General features: G+C 37.0%; 1 protein-coding gene across 1 annotated transcript in view; it reads left to right on the forward strand.

The window, feature by feature from the left end:
- NRG1 (neuregulin 1) overlaps positions 1 to 12,430 on the forward strand; it is a gene marked incomplete at its 5' end in the record, with an annotated part of 107,649 nt that extends 95,219 nt beyond the window's left edge. The window contains 5 exons of the mRNA XM_015818473.1: positions 1,849 to 1,948; positions 5,237 to 5,363; positions 8,919 to 9,049; positions 9,730 to 9,933; positions 11,776 to 12,430. Coding sequence (XP_015673959.1) covers positions 1,849 to 1,948; positions 5,237 to 5,363; positions 8,919 to 9,049; positions 9,730 to 9,933; positions 11,776 to 12,430 — 1,217 coding nt within the window. The remainder of the gene's footprint in view (positions 1 to 1,848; positions 1,949 to 5,236; positions 5,364 to 8,918; positions 9,050 to 9,729; positions 9,934 to 11,775) is intronic.
- Positions 12,431 to 16,298: the final 3,868 nt, after the last annotated feature.

Below are 16,298 nucleotides of genomic sequence, written 5' to 3' on the forward strand. Positions count from 1 at the left end.
TGGCTTTTTCAGCAAGCGGGACTGACCTAGGGTGAATTTTAAATAGGGAAAATTTTTTAAAGATTTTAATAATGTCACAGCTATAAATATTTGGTTTTAATTGGCTTTTATAGGGGAAATGTTTTTGTGTTGTTTTAATGTGCTGTGAGCCGCCCTGAGTCCCGTGGGGAGAAGGGCGGCATATAAGTTAGTGTTAAAAAAAAAAAAAAAAAAAAAAAAAGTCCTCTCAAGGAAAAACCAAAAGCTGGTAAACATTCCTTCATTCACAGTCTGAGCTCATATATATGTCTACTCAGCGGACAACCTTATTGAGCTTATTCAGATTTAGTCTCAGCTACAGGGCTATAACCTCCCCTTAATTTGACCACTTTACCATATGAAAGTTGGGTGCTGAAAATAGCATTTGAAAATTATGCAATAAGCATTTGATCAAATCCTATATCCCATTAAAAAAAATTCTAGGCAACATGTTTTTTTTCAAAATGTTTCCAAAATGTTACATATCAATAAATGGCCCTGCATCTCAGCAGACACTGCCAGTTATTGGATCTTGGCCAATATGACATAGTCTAACTATATATTGGTTCGGTGTCTAAGTTAAATATTTGGATCCTTAGAGCAACAGTGACCGCAGAAGTCAGGAATTTGGGACCTGACAGTGCTTATTGCCAGAAATCAATCTGAAATAACAGGCTAAGGCAAAGCAAGCTCTAACAGATGTCTTATCTGCAAACATACAAAGATCCCCAGACCAGGAAATTGCTAAATACAAACTATCGCAAAGCAGAAAAGTAACAGATTTTCAAATCCTGTTCCATTGATGACAAACTCATTTCCAAGAGTACTGAAAGTGATTATTCCTGTCCCCTTTCTTTAATTCTGAATAGTCATTTTCCTAAAAACATTTCCATTGTGAATGCAAATTCTTGTTGGTTGCTCAGACAGTGCTTACTTTGAGGTTAGCAACTAGACGATTACAAAATTTTAAATTAAAATCTAAATACAGTTTTTAGCAACCAAATAAGATAAATAAAAACAAAGTTCTGGCTCATTCTGGTGTGTAATCCTGTGTACCATTGGTATGTACCATTTCCTTTGTTTAGCATATAAGTGGAATATGACTATCTTGCCAGGCAAAACATTGTTTGCCCTAAGAATAAGTTCATACTGATATAGTATCTTAGACTGAGATCACCACAGTAGAACATATTTTTTTCACCCAAATATCATCATTTTTCTTTTACTATTCAATCAATCATAGAATGTCTATGGTACAATGCATATTTGCCTATTGGGGGGGGTGGATAAACTTAAATGTCACTGTCAGTTCCTGAATGAATTATGCAATTTTCCCAGGTGGTGGAGCGAAATTCAAAGTAGAATGTAATGTTCCTCATGTAAAGATTGGTGTAGTGTTAAAAATAATATTGAAAAAACACCTGGATATTTTAAATTACCACAAGGGACTGCGAAGAGAAAATTGGGAGAACAGAGGTCCAATAATGATCTTTATCCCAGCTATCTTTGCAAGAAAGCTCCATTTTCAAACAAAATGACTTGTTCTATCAGTGCATTGTTTTTGTTTCATTAGACAACTTTGTAAATTTTAAATTAAGTTAAACAGAACACTGGACTGTGATTTGATTTGTTTTAGATTTAATTTAAATTTTCTTTATTTTAAGCTCGTGTCAGTGATACTAAATATAGTTTGTAATTTCTGAGTTTAAAAGTTTGTCATACTTTCACTGTAGCTATAAGTTGATAGACTGTAAGCTGTACTTAGTGGTTTCTGTTTTTTTCATCCAGTGTACATGTTATAACCCTCTATATTTTCTCATTTTCTAGAAGCTGAGGAACTCTACCAGAAAAGGGTGTTGACCATAACTGGCATCTGCATTGCTCTCCTTGTAGTTGGCATCATGTGTGTTGTGGCATATTGCAAAACCAAGTAAACACCCCTTTTCCTTTCTCTATAATTTTGTAATCAGGACCTCACAAAACAAAACAAAGCATAAAAATGTATTCGCATCTTGATAACTCGATGGCTTAATAAACTTGAGAATTTCTCTGTAAGTTTGCAGGCACAGCTAGAATGTAGTGTGGTAATTTGCCGCAGCTTCTCGTAGGAAGTGAGCCCTTAGAATCTTAATCTATTTCATGATCATTGAGATCATTGCAAAAACATCCCATTTGCTTTAAAGGGGCTTCCACCTTTAAACTTGTTATACCACATGATATTACACACAATGACTGCGCTGGGCTTAAATCCAAGACTGTCTTTATCTTTAGCTGTGTGTGTGATGTGGCAAATCACACTAATAATAAATGTCAAAAGGTGCCTGATAAATGAAACTTGGAATCTCCAAAGCTTCTGCCCCCTCCCAATCAGTTGGCAACAATTGATGTTGTTGATATTATGGTTTATTATGTAAATAGAACCTAATATTGACTTTTTACAACTTTCAGGAAATGTTTTAAAGTTTTCTTTCACAATCATTATGATTATGTTTATCTTTCCAAATTAAAGCATGACATTTTTGTTCAGAGTGAGCTCTTCAGACAAAAAGGTTTCAGACTCAGAGCTGTGTATTGCTAAGTATATTGGTGATACATTTTTACAGGCAAAAATATTTACTTTAATGGCATTAAAAAAATAAAAATAAAAGACATACCCAACCTTCAAGGCACCTTTCCCATGGTTTCATATATCCATCTTCTGAATGGAGAGAAGTCAAAACTTTTATTAAACCTGTTAAGACTTCCAAAGTTTTCTATGTATGTTTTCCTTTCCCTATTGATACTACTTTCGGCAATTGTGGATTCAGTGAAAGTATTAATCAAGGTGATATCTAAGCCACAATTAATTTAATGAATTATAGGTGTGGAAATATTGGGTGTGTTTATCTTTCATTTTCCTCTTAGAGTCCCTTGAGTGCTTTAATAAAATGCAGAGAGGTGTTATGTATGTATCTTCTCATTTATAGAAAGGGCACATGCTTAGCTTAGACATAATAGGAAGCTGTAAGAATGAGCTAACCTGAACTTTGACCCTTTAGTCCAGCGGTTCTCAACCTATGGGTCGCGACCCCATTTGGGGTCGATCGAATATTTCACGGGGGTCGCCAAGCAAGGCTGTCCGCCATTTTTTTTTCCCTTTTCCGGTGGGTGCCTTACCTCCCTTGAGCTGGGCCAGCTGGTGGTCGGCCTGCTCCGTCTCTGCCGCTTGCCAGCTACGCCTCAGCCGGCGCAGGGGGCGGAACCGCGCATGCGCGGCTCTCCCAGGCAGGGAAAGTCCTCGACTTACGACCAGTTGGGTAGTCCTCAACTTACGACTGGTTTAGTCCTCGACTTACGACCGGTTTTGTCCTCGACTTACGACCGGTTTAGTCCTTGACTTACAACCGGTTGGGGGTCGCGGCATTAAAAAGGTTGAGAACCACTGCTTTAGTCCCTGACCTTTTGCTTTTTTAGCTCTGATGATGAACCAGCACATCCAATTTTAAAGAAACCTCAATATTCAATCCATGGAACCATAGTGCATAGCCCCAGATTTCTGTTGCTAAGGGAGACATTCATTAAGTGAGTTTCACCCCATTTTACGACCTTTCTTGCCACAGTCGTTAAGTGAACTACTGCAGTTGTCAAGTTAGTAACCCAGTTGTTAAGTGAATCTGGATTCCCCATTGACTTTGCTTGTCAGAAGGTGGCAAAATGGGATCATATGACCCTGGGACACTGCAACTGTCATAAACATGAGTCATGAGTTTTGATCATGTGACCATGTGGATGCTGCTATGGCCATAAGTATGAAAAGCGATCATAAGTCATTTTTTTCAGTGCCATTGTAACTTTGAACGGTCACTAAACAAACTATTGTAAGTCGAGGATTGCCTGTATACTGCCTATTTATGTTTTTTTTAAGTATCTCACTTCCCCCCCCCCAAGAACCACCTTCCAGATGTCACCTTAGCCAAAATTATTAAATAATACTAAGTTTTAAAATGCTGCTGACCCCTGATTTGAGAAAATCAAAATGATTCTAGTTCAATTATCTCTGTTTGAGGGTTTAAAGCAGGAATCTGGCCCAGTAATTAGATTTTTCCCCTCATATACTTCCTATCTCTTGAATGACAGGATGAATAGGTAATACTGTCTCTTCTTTCTCCAAAAACCTGTCCCTGAAGGGAGGGATGTCTGCTATCTTCAGTCTTCTGCAAAAGAGGGGTGTTATTTTCCTTTCCATACATGGGGATAATGGAAACACCCCCGTTTAGGTGGGTGGGGAGGCCTTATTTCCAGTCTTGGATAGGTCAAAGAGAAGGGGTTTTCTCCTCCCTCCTCTATTGAAAGGAAAACCAATATGTGGGGAGGATGCTGTTGTAAGTTTGGACTAATATCAAGCACATATCTTCAGCCCAGTTGAATGTGCAGCTAATGTAACATTCTCTCATCCATGGGGAAGGAGAGGTCAGTGAGTGATTCAGCAATTTTAATAAATGAATTAGTTGAAAAAGTTCAGCCAGTAATTGCTGCCTCTTTCAGAATCAAGATCATTTCTTGAGTCCATGCGGGGTAGAACCATTTTATTTCCAATATTTTTTTTATTTTAGAACAACTTAAAAAAATTGCCTATATCTTTACAGACAAAAGTAAACAGCCTAGCAGGTATACTATAAAAAAAACCAACACACAGCACACAGCTGTACAATTATTGGTTGCTGGCAGGCAACAGATTAGCTGGGGAGTTCAAAATAAGGTCTTCCAAAGGGTCCCTGTTCCGGATATATTACAAAGACCTAGCCACAGAGAATAAGGTTTCCAGTGTGCTGTTTTTGCCAGAAAACACAGGAGGGGCCAAAAAAGCTACTTTTCTAGAAAATCCTACTCCTCTGGATCAAATAACCTGCCCTTAGCTACATGTATTATAAGCCACTGGAGTACAATCTGCTTTCCGTAGCATCTTCATATGATACCATGATGTAATTGGCTACTGGATGAGATTGATTAGTTTCAGGATGCCAGATATTATATCAGGAACTTTATTTGTGAATAAATCTCCTCATAACTTTGGCAAACTTTAATACTGTTTGTCCATCAGCTCCTGGTATTTCTGAACTTTCAAATGATAAAATTCCATTCTGTAATGGGAATGTGCTATGGTCAATAAGGCTTGTAGATCTTTTTTTATTCATTCAACTATTTGAATACTAAAAGTATCTCCGTATTTCAAATTCAGGAAGCAGCGGAAAAAGTTACATGACCGTCTCAGGCAAGGCCTTCGATCAGAACGCAATCACAGGGTCAACATGGCAAACGGGCCTCACCATCCCCACCCACCGCCCGAGAATGTCCAGCTGGTGAATGTAAGTTTCACCTCAGCTTTGTTGATAATCGGTTCTTCATCGGTATGTATTTGAGTGACATTTAGTCCTTTTAATTTATTAAAAAATAGTCAGTACTGCTTTCCTAAGATCTTATTCTCTCACTAGTTGCAAGGGGCAAGAAACCAGAAAGCAAGGTGGTTCAAATGAATACAGTTTATTGCTTGGTGACACTCTCTGCAAGAATCTGAACTAATGGTCAAACCAAATTGGTGGTAGATAAGAGTCACTGGAAGTCAGGGTGGGCTGGACTAAGATCTCTTATGAGCCCAAAGGGACTCGAGACTGATGACGCATTTGACCTCTCCTTTCAGGCTCAGCCTGCTCATCTTCTACACCAGTTTGTCAAAACAATGGCAGTAGTTGATTTAACTGAGGGTGAGAGACAGGTTCCTCGGTCTATATATCAAACGAATAACTCATTGGGATCCCCATATCAAAACAACTTACCTTATGTGCGGCCAGAACTTGAAAATAACATTTAACACAGCACAATATTTAAACAAAATGGTTCGGTTGAGATCTACATATGTGCGACTGATTGGGGTAGATTGCAAGGGTGACTCCAAGATATAATTTTATCATATTTTATCTATATTTTAAATTACTGTACTCTATTTTAACTTCATTTTAGACTGTATTTTACTCCAATTTCATCTTAAGTCATATTTTATTCTAGTTCCATTTTAAACTGTATTTTATCAAATTTTATTTTAAATTGCTTTTATTAGACTTTGGTAATGATTTGTTGTTGGAACTTTGCACTTTGATATGGCCCAAGGGCTAATCAATAAAGATTATTATTATTATTATTATTATTATTATTATTATTATTATTATTATTATTATTATTATTATTATTATTATTATTATCTGAGAACAAGTGTGAGAACAAATTATATAATTATAATTATATTTAGATGATGGTGGGGTGGTTTGTTTGTTGTGGAGAAAATAGGAGGCAAATATATTAAGTATGTTCACTACCTTGAATTACTTGTAGAAAACACTGGATAAAAATCTAATAGTATAATAAATTATTATCCACAAAAGAAACCATTTTAATTTACATTAAATTAAATTTACATTAAAAACAGCATTGTATAATTGTATGAGATGTTATAAGGTTCAAATGAAAAGGAAGAAACATTTCTAAAATCAATAAAAATAGAAGAAATGGTTCACTCTAATGCTATAAATGCAAATAATAAAATACAACTGAAAAAACTACCAATAAACAGAAATATATTAAAAGCTAATACCAGGACTATAAAAGTACTTTATGAATAAAGTACTAAAAAGCTCACTTAGTAAGTACTATGTGAGCATGCATGTATATTCCTATATTTGTGTATGTGTGTATGTATGTGTATACTGTATATATATATACAGTATGCACGCATGTGTGTGTATATACAAACCTATTGGTGTTACTCACTGAGTTGAGGTATAAGTTGATTTTCACATTATGTTGTGGGATACTAAAGATTAAAGGAGTAATTTTCTGCATAAAACATTTGTGGCCACAAGAAATTTTCTGACTATTGTAGCAGTGCTAGTTCCAACCTATAAGTAGGAACCAGATGAAGTTGTTCTCAGAACCTTCTTGTAGCAAAATAGGGAAGATAGGGTGTAAGTTGTAGTAGAAAGGATATCAAAGGGAAATATGGGCTAGGATGAATGTGCTAGAAAAGTCATCCGAAATTAGAGTGGTTTTTTAAGCAAAAAAGGAATTTTTGTGGTGCTTCATAGTTCACAGATTTCACTCAACTGAGAGACCTAATAAGACGGTTCTCTAAACTTTCAGATTATAAATTGGACCGTTCTTATTTTTTTAAAAAATGTAGAAAGGTGAAATAGTTGCTGAGATCTGTTTTTTAAGGTTTTTCCTTTAATTGGTAATGAATATGTTTCTCTAAAATAGCTTTGTTGTGCTTTATACTCTGGACATGAACATGTAATGTTACCTTGCCAGTTAGCTATTGATAAATATAAATTTAAAATGATATTGAATACTACCAATTCTCTGTGGACCATGGATGTACAGTCTGCTGTTTATTTGTTTGGTTTTGGGTCTAAATTTATGTTTGCATGTAAGTGATCAACCACATCTGAGCTTTTGCTCACAAAACTGGACCCATTAAACTGTCAGATGAATCCTGGTGATGTAGTGAATATGTGAACCCTTTTCTCCCAGTTAAGAAAATTCAATATGAAAAACAGATAATTCAGATCTTTGCTTGTTTTAACTTAAAAAACAGTTCCTGGTGTTGGTTCTCTTGCATTCATTTCAGCAGAACCCATGGTTTTATTCTGCTTTCAAAATGCATTCAGGAGCCACAACCCAAATTTATTTTTTTTAAAAGCAAAATCCATGACTATGAAGGAATATTTGAGGGTGGCTCACGATATATCTATGATCGTTTAGGTCAGGGGTCCCCAACCCCGGTCTGTGGGGTACCGGGCCACAGCATGCCAGCAACCGGTCCGCACAGACAAGCAAAGCCCCATCCATGGGATGCAGGCAGCACACAAAACTACACACTCTCCAGTCCGTGGAAAAATCTCTCTCCACGGAACTGGTCCCAGTTGCCCAAAAGGTTGGGGACCTCTGGTTTAGGTCATTCTATTAACTTCCCCAGCAAAGTAAGAAGAGATGCCTGTGCCTTTGGATTAAGTTATTCTATGCCAGATTAAAGGGGATTAATGTCTGTTGGCTAGGACAAAAGCTATAAGGACATGTTCTCAGAAGTTTCCTTCTCAGAGGAAATATGCATACAGTATGCATATTCTCTCTCTTGTAACTCTGAACAGTCACTAAACGAACTATTGTAAGTGGAGGACTACCGGTACCAGCAGCCCACTATTTATTTTCATTATTTCAGAGACATCAGATGACAGCCAAATTAAATATTTTGAAAGGCTAATTCATAAAATTACAGAAAAATTATACTATTCCTATTCCTAATCCATTTCATAGAGAACAAGGTTAACTCCCTGTCACTAAAGTTCAGAGACCAAAGATTACAAAGAGTAAGATTGCAAAAATACAGTGAGCAAAAAGAAGGAAAAGGGAAATCTACCACTCGATATCTCCAAATCTACCAATCTATAGTGCTCGGCAATAGTCCTATTCCTACCCGTGAATTCCATTAAAATAGATTTGTTTTGGTGAAAGAATTCTGGAGATAATAAACTACTGTTTCCAATGAATCTACTTTAATTTGAATTAATTCTAGGAAAGTGTCTTCTCGTGAGAATAAAGTGGCAGCTAATTTGAAAAGTACTACAACTTCAATTTTTGAAATGCTTTCCTATGTATATATAAAGCAGGGGTGTCCACCATGACAACTTTAAGACCTGTGGACTTCAACTCCCAGAAGTCCCCAGCTAGCCATGGTGGCTGGGGAATTTTAGGAGTTGAAGTCTATAAGTCTTAAAGTTATCAAGGTTGGACATCCCTGATATAAGGCAAGAGTACAGAATTGATTGGTAGATTTTAATTGTCTTATAAATATGTGTTTCTGTTTTGTTTAGCAATATGTATCTAAAAACATAATATCCAGTGAACATGCTGTTGAGAGAGAAACTGAGGCCTCTTTTTCTACAAGTCACTATACCTCAACTACACATCATTCTACAACCGTCACCCAGACTCCCAGCCACAGGTAGGAGGCTCAGATAAAGCCAACATATTTTTTAACTGAAACCCCAGAGCAAGTTTTAAAAACACTAAACGGAATTATTTTGATTTAAAGGTGACAGAACGTTTTGTAGCTGAAATGCTTTAAATTGCTTTATTTTGCTTGCTTTATTTTTATTAAACTTCCTTTATTTCTTTGATTCTTTTTCCTGATTTATTTTTCCCTTTGGAAAGAAGCAAGTCTCAGTATCAACATATGAGTCCGCCTTTTCACAATTGCTGCCTTATTTTCTGTGGACTTCATATCACACCATTAACTTGCACTTACAGAATTAGTACTACATTTGAACCACGATGAGTTACTGAATTTACCTGGAGCATATCATTATTCTTTCGTGTACATAATTTGGCTTGGCTTGACATAGAATAATCCTACTCTCCAGCATTGTTCATTATGTCATAACAGTAAAATTTTGAAAATGATGTTAGTTTAAGATTGAGTGATTATCTTTTTATATTCCCAACAGTTGGGGGAGAATGATCACCTCAATTCTTCAGCAACATAATGAATGTAAAAACACTTATTTGGCAAAGCGATACTTAGAAGACGCTGATGTTTTCCATGTCAGACTCTCTTTCTTTTCACTTTCTTCTTCTTGAATTTTAAAATGTTCTCTTCTGTTTTTCCTAACGGCTCGTGGTCAGTTGGAGTAATGGTCGGACCGAAAGCATAATCTCTGAAAGTCATTCGGCCCTTGTGTGCTCCTCAGTTGAGAACAGCCGCCATGCAAGCCCGTCAGGACCTCGGGGACGCCTCAACGGCATTGCGGGACCAAGAGAATACAACAGTTTTCTCCGGCATGCACGAGAGACACCAGACTCTTACCGTGATTCACCGCACAGTGAAAGGTATCCGTATGAGCTGACCTTAAGAAGGATACCAATCTGAAATACTGTAGGGCATATCCAGATCCTGACAGAGAAAGAACGGCAGCTTGAAATCTTAATCAGGGTTGGTGGGTTTTATTTTGGGATTATTATTTTTTGATCAAGAAATTCTAAACTGAGGTTTTGTACATTAATATTTACATAATAATTTGCCATTTCATAGTGTTTTGGTGCTTCTGCGATAGGTTTTTTTTCCTTTGTTGTTTTTACAATTAATCCAAGTTTCTTTAAAGCTGCTTCCTCATGATTTATAGCACTGTGCCAGTGTACGGAAACTGGCTTATATCACCACTGCTTAATCCTAGAACATACCCTTAGTTTTGCATGGGAAAAATGGCCAAAATCATCTTCACCCCTGCAGCATGTGGTGATCAATGGATGCAATTTATATTAGAAGTGTGGAGGAAAAATACAATTTGAGTGGAGAAGCAACCACAAGAGCAATATAACTAGACAAGAACCGAAGGTGAATATTTAAAAGGCAGTGCTAAGTGAAGTTGCATTCTTTTCCATTTAATAAGATTTTTTTAAAATCAGCTATTCATATCCTGTACCGAACCGATAGGCAAGCTAAAAGCAGCTCTTCCTTTCAAAATAAAGACGAGAAGGTGAACAAAACTCTACTATTTGGGACAATACCAGAATCCATGAATCAGTATAGTCTTCACATATTTACTGTATACTAGTTTTGCACACTATTAATTTCTGATCAAATTAAGAGATAACTGGATTGTGTAGAATGTTTGTTTGAATTGGCTAATTCCTTCACCTAATCGCATCATCTTGTTTCCTTTCTGAAAAGCAAAGCTGATCTGTGCTTTTACTGATTCCTAGTTGATGAGGTACAGTAGCACAGAAAATAGAATGCAAAAATAACAAATGAATAAATAAATGTAAGTAAGTCATTCTCTCCTCAATGCCACTGGTACTGTTTGGCTACTTTGTAATAGAAGCAGTCTGAAAGGTGGAGTCCTGTTGCTCTACAGTACTTACATTTGCTTTTGGACCAATTTTTAAAGTATAAAATTGCACAATTCCTTTTTAGTTATTTGCATTTCCAGGCCATTCTGTGAGCATTAAAGTTTAAATGTTTAATTCTCTAGAGTAGCTTTTATTATCTGTATTTCATCCCGGGTTTTTTTTAATAGCTACAAAACCTGGAAAAGTGAATGAAAAGTAGGAAAATGAAAGTATTTGAATTTTGCATGTTGACATTGAAGAGGCCCAAAACAAGAAATGCTGAAGAACATCCAAAGTCTTCTTGGCTTTGTGTCTTATTCCCAAATGGTCATGTAATCTTTCTTAATCCTAAATTTTGGATAGATGCATTCAGTGCAGTTGCTTGCAATAAGATGGAAATCTTTTTAAAAAGACAATGAAGAAGGAAAAAGATGCAAACACTGTTTTGTTTTTGTTTGTTTTTTAATCTCTGCATGGCTAGTAACAGAAGCCTCGTTATATCTTTAGAAATCTGAAGAGACTCCAAGGCTGGAATAAATTATAGATTAAAGTGAGTTGTATTGCCAATATTCCATCTTTTCAGGCACTGGATTTACATGTTGGAAATCAAGAGACGTGAATAAGTGATCATTTAATGTTATTTCAGCCCAGAAATTTAAAGTTAAATTTCAGTAGCTAGTAGCTATTTGTAGAAGTTGCATCTCTACTTATAGAATGTGTGGCTGTTATGTTTGAATTCAAATACTTATTACTGTCATAGAAAAATGAACACTTCTTATCACCGTCATAGGTCTATCATATCCTTATTCTTCAGCTTATTTTTTTTTATGTGTACTTCTTTAGGTACGTATCTGCCATGACCACGCCAGCTCGCATGTCTCCTGTAGATTTCCACACTCCAAGTTCTCCAAAATCACCAGCTTCAGAAATGTCTCCACAAGTCTCCAGTTTAACAATATCTGTCCCATCTGTAGCTGTCAGTCCATTTATAGAAGAAGAGAGGCCTCTCCTGCTGGTGACCCCACCCAGGCTGCGGGAAAAATACGAGCTTCACTTACAACAGTTCAATTCTTCTTACCACCACAATCCTGTCCATGAAAGCAACAGTCTACCACCAAGTCCCCTGAGGATAGTAGAGGACGAGGAGTATGAAACCACGCAGGAATATGAACCTACACAGGAGCCTCCAAAGAAATTAGTCAACAGTCGGAGGGCCAAAAGAACAAAGCCCAATGGCCACATTTCCACTCGATTGGAAATGAACACTGACACGAGTTGTGAGAACAGTAGCTCAGAGAGTGAGACAGAAGATGAAAGGATAGGTGAAGACACACCTTTTCTGAGCATACAAAACCCTACAACCACTGACCTAGAATCAGCTGCTGCATACAGGCTCACTGACACTAGGACTAACCAAGCCAGCCGCTTCTCAACGCAGGAAGAATATCAAGCAAGATTGTCCAGTGTAATAGCTAATCAGGATCCCATCGCTGTATAAAGGAGGGGGGAAAAACACTTTAAAAAAACCCACATAGATTCACATGTAAAACTTTATTTTATATAATGAAATACTCCATGATTAAATTAAAACAATTTATTTTATTTTAGCAATTACGCTATTAGGATTTAAAAAAGAAAACCCAGGAGGGGGGAAAAAACTTTTATAAATTAAATATATAATGTATATACAAAAGTGTTATGTGCCATATGTAGCAATTTTTTTACAGTATTTCAAAAATGAGAACGATATCAACGGTGCCTTTATGTTATGTTGAGAGCAAGTTTTGTAAAAGTTCCTAGTGACTGCTGTTCCACAGTATTTCGCAGAAGTCTCTAATAGTCTGTTTCCCATCAGATTTATGGCGACTGGCTGTACGGTCTGTAAGAACTGCAACCGTCCCTGTGTTGCTTGTCGTAGCTCTGATAAAAGACAAAGAAAAATCCATACTGGCATACCAACCTAGAAACAAAACATGCTCATTTCTTCTTTGAAGAGGCTTCTATTTCCTTGCGTTTTTATGAGTTGCTCTCTGACAAAAACAAGATTTATTTTGGAACCCTTGAGAAAATGGGCAGGTCCAACAGCCTGCCATTGTCATGGTTTTTTTAAAAAAAGGATAATACAGCTTTCAGAAACGTAGAACTATATCCAATATTAGGTACCACTGTAGGTTTGTCCATTTGAATATAATTACCCAAGAATCTACTTGAATTTAAATAGGGAGCTATCATTGCTACCACCCACAACCTTTTCACTGAGACACACATGGACGTGCACGCACATAGTTTTGATTTATGTAACAATATTTCCTAGATGTTCACAAATGGTTTGACAGAAACATAGTGGGATCCAATCTAGTAGGAAGTCCTTCTATGCAAGCATCTTTTAAATTAATAGGATGGGTCCAAGAAAAAGGCGTTTCTTGTTTTGATGTCCTTTGTATGGGAGAAACTGCTACTGGATTATCCTGGCTTAAGTAAATCGAAGTACCACGGCAGGCATTTTTAGACCATCAAGGAAGTGGATAAAAGCAGAGGAAATGTAATGCCCACTGCTTAAATTAAAGTCATTTTGAAACAAATTTTTTCAGGTAGAGCACTCTTTTTTTTTTCCATTTTAGATCGGGACAATCGATAGCAAAAACTATGATTTCGCAGCGGGTTATCATTTCCTGCGTGCTTAAATTTTCTAGTTTACACATGAATGGAATCCAAATGTGGTAAAATGAGCTCTAATAGAAAAGGGTAAACATGTTCTGTATGCCTAGTGACCTATTATGTTTTTTAACCTACGTATTAGTAAGACGAGCATGTTTATACTTCTCAGGCTCCCGTCATGCATGGGTTTTGTTATATAAATATATTTATGCATGCGTCCAGAAATAGGTAGAAGCCGCCTTTCTTCGAGGCATGTTGGAGAAACAATTTGGACGTGATAAGAGCAATGCATTTGTTTAAACTCCAGTTTGGCCCAATCCCTTACAAGGGTTCTGCTTCTAGAGCAAAAACATCAAGGCAGGTGAAGGAAGCTTGTCTAAGTGAAATGAACTCCTCGGCGGAGGGGAATAGGAGAAGGGAGATACAGAGTGCTGTGCTGCAGATAGGAACAAAGTAATCATCTATGCTATGATTTTCTCCCTCAAATATGTAACCTCTTGCTCTGCCTTATGCATTATTTGGGCAGACTAAGTTCAAACAAACAGGTCTGGTATTTAATTTGGCACCAGCAGCAACATTACTGCAGCTTCTTAATTCACAAGCCAGTAATTTATTTTGGAGACCTGAATCTGGGACAAAATTAGCCTTGATTTATATCATACTATAGAGCGCAGCCCAGAGGCCAAAGACTAACAAACCTGTACTCTTAGCCTTCCTAGCATTGGCAATCATGTCCTGTTGATACTGTTGTGAATAAAAAGCAAAGTGGTTTGTATAAATGCTGCTGAGCTTTGGGAGAATCAGTGAGAAAAAAATTTCTTTTATAAAAAAAAAAAATCATGCCCAGTGCTCAAATTTACTTAATAGTGGTATCTTCACAGAAGGCCTAATCTGGAGAATGTTAACTTGGTTACTGAAGGCTAACAGGGCAATCCTAGTCCTATGTATCGGAAAATAATTATACAGTAGAGTAGACTTCTGCATAGCCCTGGTTAGAATCGCTATATAAAGTGATACTTACATTTCAGAAGCACCAGTAAAACACATTCCTATTATGCAACATAGGTTCACTGCGAGTTTCCATATCATTATATTGACTCCAAGTGGGTATTGAAGCAATCTGTTGAATATTGACTTCTGATTCATAACTTTATATGTCTTTCCTAATATTCACTTACAGGCTTCAATTGCATTCCCTTTCTCTATTGACAAAGTCTGTGTTTTTTTCTGCATTGCCAAAGAACCCCCTAAAGCAGGGGTGTCCAACCTTAGCAACTTTAAGACTTGTGGACTTCAGCTCCCAGAATTCTCAAGCCAGCATGATTGACTGGGAGTTGAAGTGCACAGGTCTCAAGGTTAACAAGGTTGGACACCCCTGTTCTAGGAGGTTCTTATTTCTAAAAAATTTCCAAATATCATAAACCCTTTTCCCAAACTCTGATATTTTGTAGGAACTCTTTGGCTAAGATGCCAAAGCAGGGACATTGTTTCTTAAGCATAAAGTTGGACAAACCAGAGAAAGTTTTCCAGAATGTTACCAATCCTTGATATTGAATGAGGATTCTGCTGTTAATATGCATTCTTCCTCCAGTAATATTTCTTCAGTTTTCTATTGTTTCAGATGCACTAAGGCTATTGTGTAGGCTGTATGGGGGAAAATAGTGAAAACAGGCATGTACATATTTCATGTAGAGTAATTGATAGGGTATATTGGGGCTCCAATATAAAAGAAAACAAAGAAATAATTTCAGACTTCAGGAAGGCTATTCCGACTCTATGGTACATGGTTTAGATTAAAAAGCATTTTGGAGACTGGACATTTCACCAGTCTTATGTTCTTCCAATAGTCTTCTGCACACATTCCTTTATTTTAAATACATTAATCCATTCTATTCCTGCCAGGGCAGACAATACTTCCACTACATTAATGTCCCTATGATCTCATTAACTGTCTTTTATATTCATTATTCCGAAGCTAAAACATGCCTATTCGGGACTGTCTCGTGTTCTCCTTTCTGTGCTTACCAATTCAAAACTGTAACCAATACAAAACTGATAGGTGCATCAACCTGATCTTCCTGCATTTTGGATGCGCTTCATCATTCCCAAAACTTTTCTTGCAGTATTGAAGGTGGGATTCCCCAGAGGAACCTGGGGAGAGAAAATCCATGCATTTTGATTGCCTTGTTAGTCTGTGCTGCTGAATCTCACTCTTGAGCTAGTGGACTGGGAAGAAAGCACTGCTAGACTCTTGTTGCATTTGAGCCTGTTGCCCTGGCCATGAGTCCTTACTAGATGTTTTCTTTGAGCGGAACTTAACTCCTGGTGACTTCATAGGCATAGGCAAGGGTAGTTCCTTTGATTACAATACTGCCTTTTAAAACACAGGAAAACAACTAATGTGGGCAAGGGAGAGAGTTTAAATCGATGTAATATGGCTTTAAAGAAGATCCACTTGCACGTATCTTGAAAAATGGCTCTAAACCAGTTATGATTCTACCAGAAGAGAAACGCAATTAAATTAATGGGGAGAAATCATGTAACTGCATTTAAATTCATTCAGTTAAACTTAAATTTAAATTAAATCAACTTGAATTTTTGCTCTGGTCCTAATTCTTTATTTTATGTTGGGTCCCTTCAGACTTTGGGTAGGGTAACTTGAGCTGGCCGCTCCGGCCAATGCAACCCTCAGTCCATAATGAAACTAT

Source organism: Protobothrops mucrosquamatus, unplaced genomic scaffold, assembly GCF_001527695.2.
Source record: "Protobothrops mucrosquamatus isolate PMUCROS unplaced genomic scaffold, P.Mucros_1.0 scaffold744, whole genome shotgun sequence".
Lineage (NCBI taxonomy): Eukaryota > Metazoa > Chordata > Lepidosauria > Squamata > Viperidae > Protobothrops > Protobothrops mucrosquamatus.